At 38.5% G+C, this 22,830-nt stretch overlaps 1 protein-coding gene across 1 annotated transcript in view; it reads left to right on the plus strand.

Moving 5' to 3' along the window:
- Positions 1–22,830, plus strand: part of limd1a (LIM domains containing 1a) — a 57,995-nt gene that overhangs the window by 26,061 nt on the left and 9,104 nt on the right. Inside the window, exons 3-5 of the mRNA XM_079894230.1 lie at positions 18,407–18,474; positions 21,005–21,067; positions 21,582–21,712. Coding sequence (XP_079750356.1) covers positions 18,407–18,474; positions 21,005–21,067; positions 21,582–21,712 — 262 coding nt within the window. The remainder of the gene's footprint in view (positions 1–18,406; positions 18,475–21,004; positions 21,068–21,581; positions 21,713–22,830) is intronic.

The raw sequence follows: 22,830 nt of genomic DNA on the forward strand, positions 1-22,830 counted from the left end.
CTTACGTTTTTACAATTCCGTTTGTTGAAAGAGAACCAAAAGGTATATCCGAAGCTCGAAAGATTTATCCAGATCCAAAGGTTTAGAGATTTTAATTTCAAAAGTTACAAAGTCCTCGGGAAGAGTTCAGCGAAAAGCGACCACACTCTTACATCCCAAAAGTTAGAATGACAGAATTGAAGGATGCACAATGTCTCCTCAGGCCACTCCCACTAAACACACCCCTCAAAGCTGAGAGGTTGGGAGGTGTGGGAAAAGACGACAAACAGTTCCCACGCTTCGCACAGGACAGTAGGAGGGGTGTTCATATAGCCCACGCCTACAATCTACAAACATTAAAACGCACTCCTCTTGAAAGCTTACCTCATTCACGCATCATGTCTCAAGGAACTGACTCTTCTTCACCATCATCATTCCAGCCCCAGGGGACTACTGACGGATACGTACCAACTGGATTACTGGCTGCAGCAAATGGATTACCGGATGCATCAAATGGATATCCGCAGAAAAGCATCGAATGGCTAAATAAATTTTGTACAGATCTCGGATATCACAATCTGGCGTTCCTCACAAGCTATGGAGTTGCAACACCTGTCGCAGTCGCCGAGACCCCAGACACAACCGTCGATGAGATGGACGGATGCCTCGGGGGCACAGGTCATCGGATTATCAAGGCTATTTTGGCTGTCATTTTGGAATTTTTGATTGACAAACGGATGAAAAAGAATTGCGACGGCTGTACCGTTGACCATCCTTCTCAAACAAGACACAGCTGCTTGTTTGAACCTACTGCATATTATTTTTATGGATGTTTTGAAGATATCAGACTGAAACTCCTCACGCCTGAGTTGAAAAACATATTAGCTCAGGCCTTGAGCCAGTACGGAGGCAGCCCACATCTACAGAGAATCCTGGGGGCTGTTGAGGCAATTTTGTTTGACCTCAGAGATGAGATGTATATAGTCGAACAATTATCTTTAATTCGTGAAAAATTGATCGACGAATCATGCGAGGAAATAATTTACACGGCTGTGGATAAATGGAAACTCGCCGTGGCTGAAGATCCGGAGATCGCTCACGTTTGAAAAAATGGGAAACTTCTGCTCTACCTCTTGGATTACAAAATATTTCTTTAAATCACGTGTTAAATGTGGAATATCTAACCTGCTCCACAAGATTATCCAGAATAATTGGACTACAAATACCGATGTGAGTCCGGATGAAAAACGACTAATGGAATTAATGAACGGCGTGCGGGGATTATCGGATGAATGGAATCATATGATAAACATGTCTGTAACCTGTGAGAACACACCCTCTGTGGTTATCAAAAACATTCTCAATCTAATGTCTGACGACCAGAACTCTCTTAGAATAGGAAATATATTGTGTATTTGTACGTATGTAACTGATGTCTGCAGTTTGTTAAGTAGCGAAAACCCAGATGTATGTAATATTATTGATTTTTTAGTCGAATACATTATGGAGAAGAATTTTGAAATGTCTGTGAAATTTTATTTTTTTGTTTGTGTGATATAATTCACATTATACATGTTTGTAACTTTCTACTTCTTACATTCTAATAAAAGAAAAAAATCATTTTTGTTGTTTGGAAATGTTTTTGTAACTTTTATGTTGTGAAAAAAATGTTTATGACTTTTATATTTTGAAATAAAAAATGTTTGTGACTTTTATATTGTGAAAAAAATAAATAAATACTGAACAAATTTGCAACTCGATTCATTATGACTGAAATCTCACAGCGTTGACATGGCAGAACTAATGAAAAAAATCTATTATGACCCAGCGAATTCTGGTGCTTTTGGGGGTAAAGACAGATTAAAACAAGCTGTATTAGAACAGCAAGGTGTAAGATTATCTGATACAGACGTGAGTGATTGGCTGTCCAGCCAGGACACATACACTCTCCATCGAACTGCGCCAATAAATTATAAGCGGAACCGTGTAGTGGTGTATGGGAAAGACCACCAGTTCCAGGCAGATCTAGTTGATATGTCTGTATACTCGAAAGAGAACGACAATATCAAGTTTATAATTACCGTTATAGACGTTTTTAGCAAGTACGCATGGACAAGGGTACTGAAAAATAAAACGGGGCCGGAAGTAGTTAAAGCTTTTTTGTCTATTTTGAGAGAAGGACGTGTACCTGTAAAGTTGCAGACAGATAAGGGTACAGAGTTTTTCAATAAGCATTTTCAACAGTTGACAAAAAAATATAACATACACCATTTTGCAACAGCAAGTGATTTAAAAGCGAGTGTAGTCGAAAGATTTAATAGAACTTTAAAAGGACGAATGTGGAGGTATTTAACAGCTGTGAATTCCAAACGCTACTGTGATATATTGCAAGATCTGACAGAGGCGTATAATTCTAGTTATCACAAATCCATTAAAATGCGACCGTTGGACGTGAATAAAGAAAATGAAACTGTGGTGTTTAATAATTTATACGGAAAAATGCGTAAAGAGACACCAGTCTTTAAATTTGCCGTAGGAGATATCGTCAGGGTGTCTAAAGTCCGGAATATATTTGCTAAAGGCTATGAACAGAATTATACTGAAGAATACTTTACTATAAGTGCGTGTATACCCCGAAATCCAGTCGTATACAGGATACAGGACTATGATGGTGAATTAGTAGATGGTTGTTTTTATGAGCAAGAACTCCAAAAAATTATTGTGAGTGATGATAAATCGTTTAAGGTTGAAAAAATTTTGGACAAACAACGACGCGGAAAAGCCATGTACGTTCTGGTGAAATGGCTTGGATGGCCTTCAAAATTCAATAGTTGGATTCCTGAAAAACAGATGATTGATCTACAATCTCCCTTAAAACCGTAGCGAAAGCCACAGACGATGTCATTTATCCAAAAACATCTAACATGTCTGAGGAGGAGGGGTTCTACGTCACGCTCCCGTGCAATGCATCTGCAAATGTATACCCCGAGAATCGCATATCTAATTACAGAACTAGATTGGCAAGAGCTATACATTTAAAAGGATTATGGGAAGTGGCGTTGGTTGAGTTTCACTATCCAAAAACTTGGCACACTTTCAACGAGGAAGACTCTGCTTTTATTATTGAATGCGACCAATGTTTGAACAGCGATGAACGTAGTAAAGTGCGTGGGGATCTTAATATTCAAACTTTCCGGAAAGCCCTAAAAATATCTACGAATCATAATAATATAAAACACGGCTATTTTGAGGATATTTCAGTATTACTCAAGGAAATAAACGCAACTCTTCCACCACGGGTGCAGCTAGGCTACGATCATATAAAGAATAAGATATTTCTGAAAGCAGCTCAGAGAGCATCGCTAACGTTTTACGGAAAACTCGCCGTCATTCTAGGATTAAAACCAGGTGTTCCTATAGAAAATGTAAGCAGTACGGATGAACACGAAGACGTGAGCACATACGCACCATACCAGGCCGATATAAGTGGAGGATTTTACACTCTATTTGTATACATAGATATAATAGAATATCAAGCAGTCGGTGACGCGTATGTGCCATTATTAGAGACGATACATATTGAACCGACCACTAACAAAGCAGTCAGTGTCAGGTACGACAAGTCTCATTACGTCCGTCTTAATAAAAACAACATCTCAGACATTGGGATCGAAATTAAAGACGACCAGAATAAAGACGTGCGATTCACCTACGGAAAAGTTGTGACGAAGCTGCACTTTAGACCAGTGAGAAAACATTTGTTTTAAAAATGGCTTATCTCACACCGTACCAGGACGACCCCCACCGTTACATATCATATTATCAGGCCCAAACAGGACATGGGATGCCGGGCTATGCCGGAAGCGGTGTTATGTATGGTGCCGGTTTTGCATCAGGGATCGGGGGTCTATTTCGTGGATTATATCGTATGGCAATACCGTTTCTAAGAAGGGGTTTCAGTATAGCAAAGCCACACATAAAAGCTGCGGCAAAAAATATAGTAAGTGATGTAGTTACCAGTGCCTTGTCAAAGTCATTTAATAACGATAACACTGAGGGACAGAACGGTCACGGTCTTATGGTCATGCGCAGAGGGTTGAAGCCCCCTGGGACCCGTATGAGGAGGGGGCGTGGTCACGGCGTAAAGAAGAGTACACGCGTCACTAAGAAACGCCCAGTTGCAAAAAGCAGACGAAGAAGCCGGACGAAACTTGTAAAAAGATCTACGAGTTTGAAAAGACGAAGCAACACTATCTTCTAAATCATGTCATTGATTCATGCAATGTCAGACGAGTGTATCAAATCCGAACTGGATATTTTTACACTTCCTTTAACGCAAACAGCTATTGAGAAAAACACTTATGTGGAAATCCCGCCCGTGTCAGCGATTAATGATGCTTCCCCGATTGAATTTTTCATCGCAGGGACTGGTGAAGATTACACTGATCTGAATAACACATTATTATATACTCGTGTGAAAATAACTCTCCCAAACGGAGATGATGTGCCGGAAGGCGCTCCCGTGGGTCTGATTAATTACCCGGCTTCGACGATCTTCTCGCAAGTGGATGTGTCTCTAGGAGATCGGCTAGTGTCACAATCGTCCAGCACGTATCCGTACAGGTGTATTTTGGAGATGCTCATTAATTATGGAAAAGACACCCTAGAGAATAACTTTTCAGCAGGATTGTTTTACAAAGATACAGCCGGCCATATGGACACTACGGATCCGACAGGTGCGAATGCAGGACTGACAAAAAGAGCTGCATTTACAGACGGGAGCAATGTTGTCGAGCTACTGGCTCCGATACACAGCGATATATTTTTTCAGCCGAAATTACTATTGAACGGCGTAGATATTCGTATTCGTTTAACTAGAGCAAAAGATGAATTCTGTCTTATGCGCGGGGACGCGATCGATTATAAACTAAAAATAATCTCCGCTTCTCTCTTTATCAAAAGAGTGTCTGTCTCCCCCTCGCTCCGTTTAGGACACGCCCAAGCGCTACTGTCAGCCACAGCAAAGTACCCTTTCGACAGGGTATGCGTGAAAAACTTTTCTATACCAGCAGGAGCACGCGTCTCAAACCATGAAAATCTCTTCCTCGGGACTTTACCAAAATCCATCATTATAGCATTGACGGATAATGATGCTTTTACTGGCTCATACGAAAAAAACCCGTTTGCGTTCAAACATTTTAATCTTGAATATTTAAATCTCACCTCTGACGGCGCACACATCCCAAATCGTCCGTTTCAGCCGCAATTTAATTTAGGAAATGCTGTAAGAGAATATTATCAGCTGGTTACCGCCACGGGGAGACATCTGAAGAACCAATCTTTGGCCATAGACAGGGAGGATTTTCTCAACGGCTACACACTGTTTGCCTATAACCTTACTCCGGATGAAGAGTGTTCGCAGCATGTTTCGCTGATTAGATCAGGGAATATTAGGTTAGAAGCACGTTTTAGAGAGCCTCTACAAAACACAGTAAACATTTTAATTTATGCTACCTACGATTCTCTTCTTGAAATATCAAATCGGAGGCAGGTGTTGGCAGAACACTACTGAAGAGTTTGAAATGAACACTGTGGAGCTAACGGAAATTATGGATAACATCGCGTGTAATATAAATTTTTTAGGAGTACTCCCTTCCGACCATCTTCCCAAAGATCCATTGATAGACGTCCCAGCTCTATTAATTTGTAATACGGATCGATCGGACGAACCGGGACGCCACTGGTTAGCTATGTACATGGATCGAAATGGGCTTGGATGTTTTTTTGACAGCTTCGGGAATCCTCCGGATTCAGATTTTTTTCCTCCATCCATTCTCAACTTTCTTAAAAACAATTCTACACAAGTTCATCATTCTACCAGACAAGTCCAAGATTTTACATCAGTCACCTGTGGACAGCATTGTGTCTTTTTTCTGTATCATATTTCACGGGGTGTTGAGTATGAGGATATAATGAAATTTTACCATAACGATAATCTATTAAGAAATGATGCTATGGTGTCTCTTTTTGTGAAAAAATTGAAACCCATGGTCTGTGATAGTAAAATATTTAAATGTATCCAGTGTGTACAGTCTGGTAAAATGTTCCAGTCTTATTAATCCTTGTGTAACGAATAAATAAAGAATATGTAATGAATAAACGTGTCGTAAACAGATGAATAATTTCGTTTTCTTTCTTTTATTTGACATCCAAAACAATAACACAATATGTTGTACAATGACATACATAGTTTTAAAAAAATAAAACACAGATACAAAATCCCCCACATGATAATATTTTGTAAAAAAACAAACAAAAAACATATAGCTATGCCATTACATATAATTGTTAAAAATCCATCCATTGTTTCGCATCTACACTGGGTGAGTTAAATACGTTTTCATCAGAGTCCTGTGCATGTGTGTGTGTGTGGCGTTTTTTCAAAGACTTAGTAGGTACAGTACCAAAGTCATCCGCGTGTGTTTTTCTTTTAAACGATTCAATCATCCGTCTTACATTATGATTGGTTACAGTCGAATAAGGAATCTTTAATGCCGCAAATGCATCCAGAAACTCATACCAGCCTACAGGGCGTCGGCTGTCATGCTTCATCTGTGGTGAAGTTACACTCTTTACCAGATCAAATATATGGGACCCTGGAATGATTCTCCCTTTATAAACAAATTCTCCATCAACTGTCCATGAAGACACGTGTTTGGCTTTGGACATTTTATCCATAATATATTTTACGTTTTTTAAGCTTCTCTGAGGAATATTGTTTAAAACTTCTGAGACGACTGCGTCATCACTGACGTCATCATTCCTAACATCGGGGTTGTGGGAGGGGAGAGGCGTCTCGTGTTCCGGTAATGTAAGAGTTAGAGTGTTACTTTCCATATCACCGTGTTTTACCACATTTAAGAATCGTTGTAAAACATTAGTGTAGAGCTTGGATTTTTCGTAAGTGTTCAAGTCATGCCTCTGCAGTATATCTCTAATAGATGAATCCAAGTCATTCTCCACAACCGTATGAATATTCTCACGAGGCGGTGCAGTCCTTAGTCTATCCAGCTGATGTTTTGGCACGAGATACAATTTCTCGGCATGTTGCATTTTTCTCTTCAGATTCAGTTTCTAGTTATGAGACTGGTTATGAAAGGAAGCGCTACACTGAGAAGGGGAAGCAGAAAACCCCCTTTTTGATTAATCATACGTCTCTTCCTGCTGATATTAATCTTTTTATTAGCGACGTACTTTATCTCCTTTTTCCTTCTTTTTAAAGACCCGTGCTGTTTTGTAGTTAGGGGGATCTTGCCATGAAGAATATTGAGAGCCACCTCACATAAAGCCAATATTAACTCGTCGGGTGAAGATTGCAGAATAACACGTCGCTGCTTGGGTGAGCTCTTGTATAATAACTTTAAGAGGTAGAGATTTCTGGAAAGCCTCGTGCTCATTGTTACTTCTGGACGTACACCACCGGATAGTCTGACAGTAAATCCGTTCTGAGCCGAAATTTTTCAGGGGTCTGTGGTTTATAATCTATTAACAAGTAGCTGTAAGGGCGTTCAGTTGCATCCTGGTACGCTTCGATAAAAAACTTTGTATTCCCTGGGTACATCTGCCGTCCCAAAATACCAATCTGCTGCTTATCGCGAGGGTTTTTAAATATTATTAAATAATTTGTATTAAGACCTATTGTTCTGGTAGATTTACCCTGGAAAAACAGATTCTGTATTAATAGCAAACAGCTAATCTTATTGTGATGTATGTATTGTGTAAAAATCTTCTCGACTTCTCCGTTAGAAGCAGCTTGACTCATAACGTCGTCCAAGATAAGGAGCGATCTTTTACCAGGAGGGAATAATGAGTCATCATCCAATTTCTGTGGTATGCCTTCAATGAATTTAATATCAAAAGCATGTAACATTTGATCATACATTGGCTGCCAGGATGTATACACATACACAAAATTGTCAAATTTGACAGAACACATTTTGTCTGAATTATACATTAGAGTCTTCACAAAAAAAGTCTTCCCACTATTACTTGGACCAGCAACGACAGCCGAAAATGGGTGCTGCATTCTGCAGTCAAAAACATCTGTTTCACACATTTTTCAAAATATTGTTAAAACCCGTAAGGTAAGGTGGTATAATCTGGTTGGAGTACTCGCTTATTGTACACAAGTCTGAAACTTTTCACGATTGATCTATTGTGCAATGTGAATCCCCTCTTATTACGTGTAATGGTCTCTGTGCGGGGAAACAGCTGCATCGTGTCACGTGATTCCACATAGGCACGCACTAGCCCTATCAGACTATGCAATGTGACTATTTGGGCATTCTCTGCATTGAGTGTAATACCCTTCGCTTTGAGACACGTATAGCCTTTTGCTGTCTGATACCCATAAGATTTTGGTCCTGACGAGGCATACTCTGTTATGAAATCATCTGGAACTAATTCGCTCGTGAGCTGTCCGAGATAAGAACCTGTTTCAGGAATCCAATCACCGATTTTTGATACAAATATCGAGCTGTCTGTATCGGCATAAATCACACGTTCGCCTAATTTGTCCAAGAGATTATACAACTCGAGTCGTGCGTAAGCTGTGGTGAAAGCACCAATAAAAACGTTCACGTCCCGTGTGGGGCACGGGTCACGTTCTGCATATGACCACTGAATCAAAGCCACTGAATCAGATACAAACGAAAAGTGTTTTATAATCCGCCCAGCACCGCCAAAAAGACATTGTGTGAATTCTTCAGGCTCTGTCAAAAGCTCTGTGGTATGCAAATGCGTGCGCAGAGAGAAACGCCCCCAAAGTGTATTCAAGATGAGCTTAGCAATGGATCTTTTTGCCGAATTATGCATTATTTTAGTGATGTCTAGTTGAACGCCCTGTTTGTCGAGATAATCATCAACGTATGCTTGTTTGTCATCCTTTGTCACTACATGTGAGGGAAAGCCAGATGCTTCCTGTTTGAATTTTAGGAATGTTTTGACATAATCGGTAAACAAACTGTCAGAGCTTTGTGGAAAATGCCACACCTCGTGAATTTTAACTATCTGATAACCGTGCTGAATAGCTCGGTGTAATTCAACGCTGACCCATGTAGCTGTAATACATCTCTCAGCCTCTGTGTGGCTGCATTGAGGGTCCTGAATCTGATTCTCTGCACAAGTCCTGCACAAAGGAAACATTAATTTACCCGAGCATCTGTAAGGCAGAACAGGGTGAAATAGCTTACGCGGTGGTAGCACTGACGCTTTGACGAGACCAAAATAATTCTCCACCGGTTCAAAATCCTTAAAGATTATTTTAGGATGACCGATAGGATACGTTTTACTTGACTGAACGAACGGGTATAGCGATGTGAAATCATAATAATCCACTCGTTCATCATCAGCTGTTTTGTGGTACAATTTATACGCGTTTGTGCGTCCACCAAATAATGCATCCCGTGGTTTCAGCCTCTCAGGTGCCTCGTAAGATGACATGAACCGCATGACATCAGGATCTGTTTGTTTTGCTAGATCCCATTCACATTCCCAGATAGTAATCACTCGTAAGGAGTACACTTTACGAAGTGTTTCTATCTTTTCATCCGACTGCCTTCTGAGAGTACCAAAAGACACTTTTGATAAAGGCTGAATTTCTTCTGCCTTAAATCGACAATTGTGTCCATGGTAAAAACAACCCAAGAATTCCAAGGCTGTTTTTCCCCCGTCACCAGACTCATAATACCCATCAACGTGATAAGGCCCGAAGGATTGCTCTCCGTGGTTTAAGGCATGCTGTACATGAATGTTTTGGCTATTTTTAATATATTCGAGCCATTGAATGGATGCGTTTGAAAACGTCTTGTGTTGATTAACATACGCGTGACTATGTGTAAGTGCCACTGTATCTCGACTCAAAAAATTTGTTTTGAATACTTTCATGCATGTTCCTGCCAACGTCACAGATTTAAACGGATCAATGTTTGTACATTCGAGGAATTCTTCACGATATTTTATACACGCCTGTCGTAAGATGACCACGTCATTCCGACAGTAAAAAGCGATCTCCTTTTTGAAGTCAAAGATATCATTCAATACACCTGCGTACCATGTATCGAATCTGATACGTTCGGTTTCACTCATTGTCTCATAACCGTAAAACTCTTTTGCCGGATAGGGACCCACATAATTTGCATTCTCCAATCTGTTGAAATGATGGGGGAAAAACCCCTTTTCGCTCACGCTTAGGTTTAACGCTGCCGGTACCTTGCCTAGTGAAAAAGGGAGAAATTGAAAACTGTCTATAAATCGTTGTCTAAACGCTGTGTCATACATATGTAATATTCTACATCCCTGCATAATAATCTTTGGACTTATTCCTTCGCTGGTAAGATACTCTAACAGGATGTAGGAATCAAATCCCGATGCATTATGCGCTATGAATGTGTAATCACTGTATTTAGGGCGTCTGAAGTGTTTAATCAGACGTGCCACACAATCTGTTCCTCCAGCTTCAAACGTCTCACCTGCGTGTGTCATGGCGCAAACATAGTTAGCCACATGTTTATCATTCTGATACATTGTCTCAAAGTCATAATAGATGTATTTATCGTCATTTGTTTCAGACTTTAGAGGTTGGATGTAACATTCGTGAGTACCTTCACCTGTCAAAATCTCGTTGCAATGTACACAGCACTCTGGAGAGCACTTGTGCGGTTTGATTTTATCACCAGATCTTGCAACCCTATATAATCGTTGGCATTTAGTACAGTATTGAATTGTATCACACTGTGATTTCTCGGTAGATGTACGCTCTTGTTTATGTGTTTCGTAGCAAAAGTTATTTCTGCAGTATCTGAGACAGTCTGGACATTGTCTATAGGATGTCGTACGTGTACGGCATTCGGAGGTGTTACAGATATTACAAACATATTTGCATTTGTGTGTCCTTCTCTCGTTATGACCCTTGAGACAAAATTCACACACATAACTTGTGCCTAAGAAACCTTTCAAATTTTTGATGAAATAATAATGCTCTTCATGAATATATAAGTGCACGGTGTTTGGATGTATTTCATCGGTGTTTTTGTAAACCTGCAGTTTCCCTGAACAGTCTCTGTGAAAAACTACAATTTTTACATTTAAATTTCTTTCGAAAATGTTCAGATCATGAAATCCTATTTTATCATACGGCATAAAACCACAGGCTGTGTGTATGTCTTTTGCTGGTTTTTGCAGCTCTTGATCTGTGAATGTTGGGTTCAAAAAATATGCCAGACAATAACTAAGACACATATTATCGGATATATTCGTCGGACAAAATAGATGCATTTTATTTCGTTTTATAACTTCACTGATGGCAATGTCTGTGATTTTCCTACGTGGTCCTCCCCCTCCCTGGTGGTCCATAGCTACCGAAACTCTTAGAGATAAAGAGTTGTCTGTTGACACGTCTCTATTGCTTTGTGCAGCGCGTTCAATTTGATCAATGAATAATGATGCGTCGTGGTTGCTCTCAGGCGTTAATACTGTATTTATAGATGTGGGTAAGCTAGAACCAGTTAGTGCTATATTTATATAGCCCGTATCGCCTGCCGTCAGTTGAGAAAAATGCACAATCTCATCTAAAATATTGTGTAGATGAATATTAAAATCTGCCAAGTCGTTTGTATCTATTTCACGGAGATTCAGTGTCCTATGGATTTCTAGTCCGTTGAAACGTGGTCGAGGAGTTATTACAAAGTCGCCTACACGTCCGCCTTCAGTCGTCAACGTATGAATTTCGTCCTGACTAAGACCCATATTAGGGAGTTGGTGATTATAATTTGTAAACCCATTACCGGACTGTGCGTTTTCATCATCATCACCTTCAGGTGTTTCTAACCATGCTCGTTGCTCGGCTATAATATTTTGTAATCTTTCGGATGTGGAAAGTTCACTTGTGTTTAGCATCCCTAGTTGTTCACGTATTAAAAGACGTAATTGTTCATTAGTACTCTGACGCCTTGATCTTACATGTTCTATGTCTTCATCCGAGTCTGACTGTATATCAGTGTAACATCTTTTAGAAGACATTTTGGGGTGTTTTTATTTTTTATTTAAATGTGTTACTAGTAAACTACAAACGAATACTCCAACACCACTACCATTCATAAACAATATTAATGATGGCTAATGACTACGGATAGCAACCCGTAACAGTAATAAAAATAACACAGTCAAATTAATAAACAATTATAACATAACATTATAAAATGAATAAAAAAGAAATCAGTCACCAAATATGAAAGCTAAAGATTGTAAGCTTTCAAATGATATAACATTTTTCAAGATTAGTTTAGGTTTAGTATAGGATATTAGACTACTGTTTTAAATGTGTAACAGATTTGAGCCCGCCGGCGGGCCGGTGACACTTAAGAGGTTCGCTAATGACCACGGATAACAACATCCATAGGAGTAATACAAATAACAACAAAACGTAACAGAAATAAAAAATAGTGTATCCTACATTAAAAAACTACACATATTCATAACACATATTCATAACTTTTCAAGTGAAAACGCTAAAATAACAGTCAAATGAATATAAAATAATAACAATCAAATGAATAAAAAGAAATCAGTAATTATGAGATGTAACAACTTCTCTTGAATGCATGTCTTTCCATTAATAATCTGGATAACATTCAGACGTTCATTTAAAAAAGAGTTAATGTTACCGTTATTAACTGTTGTCCAGGACGCAATTCTCCATTCTCCTAGTGTTTAAAAGATCGTTACGAAGTTCTCCGTTTACATCCTGACAAATCCCCAAAACGTTTGATTCACCCAATAAATTCCTCTCGCTGAATAACAGGTCTGCTACTCCACAAGATGCAACGAAACGTGTTCACCCAATAAATATTCCTCACGAAGAATCTGATACTCCTTTTTAAAAGATCCAGTGAAACGTAAAGTTTACCCGGTAAATATTCCTCACGAGTTTGATATTCCTTAAAAGATCCAGTGAAACGTGGTTAATCCAGTATTCCGTTCGCTATCCTTGATACCCCACAAAGATCCAATGTGTTGTGATTAATCCAATATTCCGTTCGCTGTTTGATCGTCGTTCCTCTGCACTTAAACAGGAGCTGAAGTCCGAGCCACAATCCACAGTAAGTTTAGTAAATTTTAGATATGAGGGTTTTTCAAACAGAGCGCGTTATCCATGACAGTGAACAACCTCGGCAGCATAGGGGAATCCCCGGTGATGTCATCGTCAGCGTCACCCTATGCATCCAATGAAATCCTGTGTGTTTGGTGAGGAGGCGTGGCTTCTGCGACGTTCAACACGGTCTGAATGAAGCCATTCCAAGACTGAATGGACAGCCGCCGGTCGTCTTTTCTTGAAGCTGAGCTAGGAAATAATTTTGTTCACTTTTTTCTTTTTTTGAGTGTAGAGTTGTTTCACGTGTCGCTCCACACCTGATGGGTCTTGGTAATCTGGTGGATAGAGTACAATCCTCTGTGTATTTTTGCTCTGGAGAGATAAAATGTATTTGAAATATTCGACGGATAAATAGTTAACGTTAGGTAAGTTAAATGTTTAGTATCGTAACTCACCGTAACCCCTCCTCTAGTGTTTAAAAGATCGTTACGAAGTCCTCTGTTTACATCCTGACAAATTCTCAAAAACGAAAAGTGGTTAATCCTCTCGCGAGTTTGATAACGTTGTTACTCCACAAAGATGCAACGAAAAGTGGTTAATCCTCTCGCGAGTTTGATAATGTTATTCCACAAAGATGCAACGAAAAGTGGTTAATCCTCTCGCGAGTTTGATACACCACAAATATGCAACGAAAGTGGTTAATCCTCTCGCGAGTTTGATACTCCACAAAGATGCAACGAAAGTAGTTAATCCCATAAATATTCCTCTCGCGAGTTTGATACTCCACAAAGATCCAATGTTGTAAGATCGTGGCAGTTTGTTTGGCTCCGTGATGAGATGAGCTACATTCAGAAGTTCCGCTGTTTGTGAGCAGAGAGGCTGAGTGGCTGTTTTGGGGGTAATCCCTGGTGATGTCATCGTGAGCGTCACGTCTGTGTCACCCGGAGGCCTCCAATGGATGTGTGTGTGTGTTGTGGGCGGTACCAGCGTTGGGGTTCCGGTCTCACCTGCAGACTTTCATTTCTTCTCGTGATATAGAACTGAATGGACACATTTAGCACTGCTAATGCAACATGAGGATTTTTGAAGCTCTAAACCTTTGGATCTGGATAAATCTTTCGAGCTTCGGATATACCTTTTGGTTCTCTTTCAACAAACGGAATTGTAAAAACGTAAGTCAGTTTTTAATACTTGTTTTTTAATATTGTGATTTTTAACATAACGGTTGATATGTTTTAATATTTTAATACTAACACATTTTGATAACTTTAAGAAAATGCTATTTAATCTCTTTCATTGACATTTTAACATTTTACAAATGTGTGAGAACACTAAACACGTGTGTATTTTAACTTTTATACAATGTTTTATATTATTAAATATAATTAATAATATTTCCCTGGTTCTGTTCATGCCCATAAGGGAGGAGCAAGCGTGGGAAAATTCTCACGGTCACGTGACTTGTCCGGAGGTGGGAGGAGGGGGGTAGAAAGGGGCGGGGCAAGCGTGGGAAAATTCCCACGGTCAAAAGGGGGCGGGGCTTAAGGGTCATAAATCACTCAAAGTGACATATGCTGCACTATAACCTCTCTCTCCCAGTGCTTACGCTCTCAGTCTCAGACCCACCAGGGATTCCCTGACATTTAAGTGCTGGACAGAGCAGAAATTGGATGGCTTGGTAATCCTGTATCCTCTAACGTATTTAAAGATATAGATATTGGCCTCAAAAAGATGTCATTGCATTAGATAACAAAAATAACAAAGCAATGCCATTGGCACACAAATATTGCTTGATCTAGACCTGAGCTATTTTTGGAGTCGAATAGTTAGTCTTAAAGGGATAGTTCACCCAAAACTCACACTCGTATCATTCCAATCCTGTTTGGCTTTATTTCTTCTGTAGAACACAAAGATATTTTGACAAACGTCAAGGTCCAAACAACTTTGGACCCCATTGAGTTTCATTGTACGGACAAAAAAAAGAGAGACATTTTTCTAAATGTTTTCTTTTGTGCTCCACAGAAGAAGGGAAAGCGTACAGGTTTGGAAAGGACAGCTCGACAGAACGCAATTAAAAGGAACAGATCACGGGGAAACTCAAAATGTCTTAAAAACACAAGGTCCAGTTATCACCATGTCTCTTAGCATGTTTGTAAAGACGTTTACCTTTGTATTGAATTTGTAGGGAATGTTTCACACTCACTTAATGTCCTTAAAGAGGTAATTTGCTTAAAGCACTCATAGTGCTGTATGTACGTACCAAATCGAATAGAAATGCATAACTGAATTACATAACAAACCATATAATGAATCCCAGTCTGAATCGCTAACGTTTGGTGAACATCATCTAGATGCATGCAGCTAAAACTCTTTAGGTAGAAAATGATCCACATGCTTATCTTTCAGTAAAATATGACCATTTATTACTCGGGTGTCCTCCCATGAGGAAGACCCCATGTGACGAGTTTCACCGATCTATCATCATCATCCTCATTTTCACATTTCTTTTAGAAGAGACATTGCTGAATTTTTGTCTGGAGAATAATGTTTACCTCCGTTCAGAAAGCAGTTTCTGTGTGCAGTCGTAAATCTGTCCTCACATTCCTATCAATTCTCAAAAGTCCTCATTCATTAGCTGCCATTGTAAAAAATACAAAATAAATCTAGATGACCTTTAGTGAATATGTAAGTGTATAATAGTTTTCAGAACATGTTAACTACCATGGTAACTATAAAATCTACTGCAAATTAGATGTTTTATTAGCTTATAGCTTTTTTTGTGGATATCTGAGCTTGCTGGAGTCACCGTAAGCCTCCGTGTAAAAATCCTTGTGTGTGTGTGTGTTCTTGTATATTTGGTTTATGAGAACGTGTGTGTGTGTGTGTGTGTGTGTGTGTGTGTGTGTGTGTGTGTGTGTGTGTGTGTAAAAACGTTCCGCATATTTACTCTCATCACCCTGGAGAAAGTGAAGCCCAGTCCTGTGGTTCGCATCTTCCCAGCATTCCCTGTGATTGACGTCTGTTTCATCTGGCAACAGACTGATCTCTGTCTGTGAGCTTTTCACCCAGACAAATGTCTTCTCATTTTCTCACATACTGCTGATTTTTTAATTTATTTACCATAGATGCTTTAAATTAATCAAAAATAACAGTTTAACATTTATAATGTTTTAAAAAAATAATGTTTTCAACATTAATGGTAACACTTCACAATAAGGTTCATTAGTTAACATTAGTTAACTACCTTAGTTCCCATTAACTAAGAATGAACAATACTTCTTCATTAATCTTTAATCTTCATTGTCTTAATTAATATTAATTTCAACTATTAAAATCAAAGGTTGTATTTGTTAACAGTAAAGGCACTGTGAACTAACATGAACAAACAATGAACAGCTGTATTTTAATTAACTAATATTAACAAAGATTAATAAATACTGTAACAAATGTATTGCTCATTGTTAGTTCATGTTCGTTAATACATTAACTAATGTTAGCCTAACTAATGAACATTATTGTAAAGTGTTACCACATTCATAATAATCAGAAATGTTCTTTGAGCATCAAATTATTTCTGAAGGATCATGTGACACTGAAGACTGGAGTAATGATGCTGAAAATTCAGCTTTGATCACAGGAATAAATTAATTTCTCTCTCTCTCTCTCTCTCTCTCTCTCTCTCTCTCTCTCTCTCTCTCTCTCTCTCTCTGTATATATATATATATATATATATATATATGAAGAGTTCAGATGCAAAAGCCTCTAAGTGCCATCTGAAATTTTCTTCTAGAATGATCATTTTTATCAAGCTTGTATATTTAAGTTCAGTAATTTCACTTAAATGGCAATGCAAATTACCTATTAATTGTCATTTAAGTGAAATTACTGAACTTAAATATACAAGCTTTATAAAAATTATCATTCTAGAAGAAACTTTCAGATGGCACTTAAATAGAAAACAGTTATTTGAAATTGTAATAATGTTTCACTGTATTTTAACCTTATTTTTGATCAAATAAATACAGCCTTGCCTTGGTTTGCAAAAGAGACTTCTTTCAAAAACATTTAAAAAGTCTTACGGACCCAAACTTTAGAATGGTTGTGTGTGTCTCAGCGCTCAAAACCGTTTCACGTGGCGACGTGACCCGTGTGTCGATGTGTCTGTGGAAAAACATGAGCCGTGATCGCTTCAGCATTAAAGTAAACATTCATGATGCCAGCGGACTCACTCACAGGCTGAAGTGATCTCAGCGAGCGTCTTGTTTAGCTTGACTGTGGTCCACTGTAACATGAAGGCTTGGGCTTGTAAGGGTTAACGGCCTGAACCCCCCTCTGCAGAAAATGTGAGGAATGTTCCCCTTTCCTGTGGGACGGGGTCTGTCTGAATGGGAAGGGTTTGTCTGTCTTTCTGTTGAGGTAAAAAGGCAAAAACAGCCCAGATTGGGACAGCGAGTCCTCGGCACGGGCTGGAAAACAGCAGCGAGTTTCTGAGCAATATGTGCCGACACTTCCTTAATGTGTTTACTGTGTGTGTGTGTTCATTGGATTCATTAAAACCTTTCCCGCATGTACTTCGAGTTTAGTTCCTGGTTTATTTTTTAACCTTGTTAAACATGTATCAGATTCAGTTCTAACATTGTTAGGTATTTATTTAACAAGGTTTATGCTGAAGCGAGAATAATGAAGAATGTGACAGTGAGTGTGTTTGAAATGTGCAGTATTGTGTGATTATGCTTAAGATGAAAGCATGATAGGTCATGTGATTGTCTTATGTCCTTTTATTGGTAAAAGGTAATAAACAGTTTAAAGAAAATCCTATCAACGCCTCATTACCCCAGGTTATAGTCAACTAAATCTAAAATAAAACATTTTTTAGTTTAAGCTTAAAGTCATTTGAATTCAGCTGGTTGCCAAAGCAACGTTTCTCATTTTTATTTAACATTATATACTCAATATACAGTATGTACTAAATAACTAAAGATAAAACTAAAGCGTAAAGTAATAAAAAGTATAAAGACACATTAAATAACAACAAAATTAACAAAACTTTAAAAAAAAATAAAAACTAATTCCAAATACTAAAAAAGAACTGGGATAGTATCTCAATGATACTAAAATACATCTGCATTACCCTGATGTCACCTTGCATATAATTGCAAAGACATTTTGTTATTTGAAAAAAAAAAAAAAAAAAAAAAAATCATTTTGTTTTGTAGTTTTTTTTTTAATTTACAGATGAATTGTTGGTAAAATGTGTGTGTTGTGTGTTGTGTGCAGGTCGGAAGCTCCGGGGAAAGGCCTTTTACTACGTCTGTGGGAAAGTCTTTTGTGAAGAGGACTTCCTGGTATGCTGTCTTCCCCTCTTCCTTCTTATGAAGTGCACATGTCTCGAGACGTGGTCATAGTTATGTCAGAAGAATGTGTCTAAAGTATGTCTTTAAAGACATTATTTTATTTCATATTTGCAATGTCTCTGGGCATCCAAGACCAAGTCCTATCTAAATGATTGGGGGAATCCTGAAATCTCAAAAGCTGTTGGCCGAACTCACATTTAAATAATATAATTTAAATCAGCAACAAAATCTGACATGAACTGTCCTTTAAATGTTGTTTCTTATGCTCAAATAGTGTTAAAAAGCTTATTTTTCAGGCTGGACCAGCCTTAAAAAAAGTATAAAAAATAAATAAAAATAAGCGCACGTCTCAAAACACTATTGTTCGTGACTTTACCAATCGATGATTGGCTCTATTGTTCATTACCAATCGATGATTGGCTCTATTGTTCATTACCAATCGATGATTGGCTCTATTGTTCATTACCAATCGATGATTGGCTCTATTGTTCATTACCAATCGATGATTGGCTCTATTGTTCATTACCAATCGATGATTGGCTCTATTGTTCATTACCAATCGATGATTGGCTCTATTGACTTATTCCGCCATATTTTACTTTGCCCTTTTTCCCATTCATAAGTCATATGAGTGCCACGTCTTTGTATTCTTAAAGTTTTTGGTAACACCCAAGGCCATTGAGTGTAGCGAGGTGGTTAAAGGGTTAGTTCACCCAAAAATGAAAATTTACTCACCCTTATGTTGTTAAATAGTCTTGATTTCGAATGATTGTTCAAAGGAAGGATTAAAAGAAACAGTCAAAGTCATTTAGTCCATCAAGGTTTCCACAATGTATAAAAGGGGCAGTAAAGAAACCATCAAGTCAGTTAGTCCCGCGATAACCTTTCTTGATTTTTAATATCCTATTACTCACGCTCCACTGCTTTACACGAGTTAACGATCAGCTCCATCTTCACTGAGATACTTCAAATACCTTTGGAAGAGAACGCTTTATTCCCGTAGTCTCTCTTGATGATAACTGGACCTCCATCAACACCGCAATCGTTACCACAACAAACAGCAAGCTTTATGAGTTTGTTTCTTCTGTTCAACACGAAAGAAGGTGTTTTAAAGAATGTGTGTAACCACAGTTGACGGCATCCATTGACTTCCATGGTATTTTCTTCCTATTATGGAAATGAATGTTTTCCGTCAACTGTTTGATAACCAACATTCTTTAAAATATCTTCTTTTGTGTTCAGCAGAAAGAAAGAAACTCATACAGGTTTGGGACAACATGATAGTTAGTAAATGATGACCAAATTTGAAGTTTTTGGGTGAGCTATCCCTTTAAAGGGACAGTTCACTTTGAAATTAAATTTTGGTATGTTTTAGCTTACCTCAAGGGCATCCAAGATGTAGGTGTCTTTTTTTCCGCAGTAGTTTCAATTTTGATATTTTTAGGTCAAACTGTTCTTGTCTCTCAGTCATATAATGCAGGTCTGTGGTCACGGTCTCAAAGAGCATGCACAGAGTCCAAATTAAAACAATTCCCTATCGTCCAAATTAAACAATTCCCCATCGTAAGTACACATTGATGGCCTAAGACACGAAACGAGCGGTTTGTGTGAGAAAACGAACAGTATTTATATCGTTTTTACCTCTTATAACACACCCACGTCCAAGCGATCTGAGGGCGCGGGCGCATCCTGGTGTGTGACATGTGCGCAGACTGGTGCATAGATATATATACACTAGATTTCGCATTAAATACATTCGTTCCAATGAACTGCCGTAGCCAAGGCGACATCTAGTGTATATATCTATGCACCAGTCTGCGCACACGTCACACAGCAGGATGCGCCCGCGCCCTCAGATCGCTTGGACGTGGCTGTGTTATAAGAGGTAAAAACGATATAAATACTGTTCGTTTTCTCACACAAACCGCTCGTTTCGTGTCTTAGGCCATCAATGTGTACTTACGATGGGGAATTGTTTAATTTGGACTCTGTGCATGCTCTTTGAGACCGTGACCACAGACCTGCATTAAATGACTGACAGACAAGAACGGTTTGACCTAAAAATATCAAAACTGAAACTACTGCGGAAAAAAAGACACCTACATCTTGGATGCCCTTCAGGTAAGCTAAAACATACCAAATTTAATTTCAAAGTGAACTATCCCTTTAAGTGTGCTAGATATGTGTAAGTATAGTGTGGCTGGTTGAAAATAAAATGTACTGCTACGATTTCTTTTGCTGTGCAATAAATCTGCTTTTTTAAAAACATCAAGCTCTTACGGCTGCTTAAACAAGCAAACCTCCTCAGGTTGAATAAGAGATGTTTCTCTTTTGGTCCGTTCAAATAGAGGTGAAACTTCATTCCAGACACTAAAAATGCAGTTTGTGTTATTGAAGGTTCTTATTAGAGGAACGATTATGTCTGAGCTGTTAATGTTGTGTGGGTTGGAGAAAATGAAGTGACTGAAAGGAATGAGTCAGTTGAAAAGCTCACCTCTGTCCTCACTCTTTTCTCTAATAGTACTCTGGGTTCCAGCAGTCTGCCGACAAATGCAACGTGTGCGGACATTTAATCATGGACATGGTGAGTGTGATGTACCGCCACACCCTGCGTTACTCACAATATCACTGGAGCCTGAAGGGACTGGTTGAGTTTAAGTTGCTACAGCTCCTTATTATACAGTGTTCCTTACATTGATTTGGATAGATGTAATGGTCCCACTTTATTGTCCTCACCCACTATGTAGTCAAAAGAATTCATTGTTTGATACAATGTACTTATTGTGTTCATGTTGTATTGCAAACACATTTGCTGCTATTGAGGTGGGATGTTATTGCGGTCAGGGACAGGTTTTGTGGTATGCTTAGGATTAAGATTTAATTACATGCAGGTATTTTTTAAATACAAGTACCATGTAAAAACATGTATTTGACACATTAAGTGTCAAATGATTCATTTAAATGTTAGTGCATAGTAGTTAAAGGCACTTAATATATAGTGGGTCCGATGTAACTTACATTAAGTCATATGAACATGAGAAAAGGCATATCACACATATCAGTCGTGTAGCTGTTGTGAACATGTTGTTCCTCCACAGATCCTGCAGGCGCTGGGAAAGTCTTACCACCCAGGCTGCTTCCGCTGTGCCATCTGTAATGAGAGTTTGGATGGAGTGCCTTTCACTGTGGACACAGAGAATAAGATCTACTGTGTGAAGGACTACCACAGGTGAGGTTTTAATCTTATATTTAAGTGTTTATTCAATGAGTTCTTTCTAAAGGATTATTTCACTTCACAAATAAAATTTCCTGACAATTTACTCACCCCCCACGTCATCCAAGATGTTCATGTCTTTCTTTCTTCAGTCGAAAAGAAATGAAGGTTTTTGAGGAAAACTTTCCTGGATTTTTCTCCATATAGTGACTTCAATGGCGTCCGACGCATTGAAGGTCCAAATGTCAGTTTCAGTGCAGCTTCAAAGTCTCGACACGATCATACAGAATACACACGCACTCCACACCCCTAATCCTACCCAAGGGGTTTAGTGTGTATCATTTGCACGCAAAAACTATTTTTGCTGTGTAAATGGCACGAGAAATAAAATTTGTGCTATAGATACGCACTTTCATGAGATCGTGTTGCCCGATCATATTGAGTAGGCTTGAGAACTATAACCTCCCGCAGCCACTCACGTCCATCGCCGTCATCATAAACTTGACATTTATTTCTGATTTGAGTGATCCATCTGTATCATGCTAGCTAAATGTGTTTAACGTATGAATCCTTACTAAAAATGCAGTTCTATAATAGGGGTGGGAATCTCTAAGCACCTCACGATTCGATTCGATTACGATTCAGAGGGTAGCGATTATCAATTATTAACGATTTAAAAAAAAAAATGTTTACTAGGTACTTTTAAAGCAAAGTATTTATGATGACCCATAACGAACTTACTTCCAATACTTCCTAGATTAATTTTATTAATAAAACAAATGGAAGTGATTTGGCAAGTCAACTGTAAGGTTACATTTGCCAGCATTTTTCCCAACATTGCAAAGAACCAACATGAAAATAAATGTGTGCCTGTACTAGCAGCGTACTTGTAGTAAATTAATACAAACATCAGCATATTCTGAATCTCTAGCATTTAATAATAGACTTCTAACCAACATCCTCTTGTTATTTCCAATGAGAAATATAATCCTTCAGACAAAAAACATTTTGCTCTAGCAAATTAACAAACAGGTTTCGTTCAAAAATATAGAATGATGTACCAGCAGCTCTCATATAATGCTTGTGGACTTGCGCATATTCTGAATAATTAGTAACATACAAAGCCGCTCTTA

This window comes from Squalius cephalus, assembly GCF_949319135.1.
Source record: "Squalius cephalus genome assembly, chromosome: 15".
In the NCBI taxonomy this organism is placed as follows: Eukaryota; Metazoa; Chordata; class Actinopteri; order Cypriniformes; family Leuciscidae; genus Squalius; species Squalius cephalus.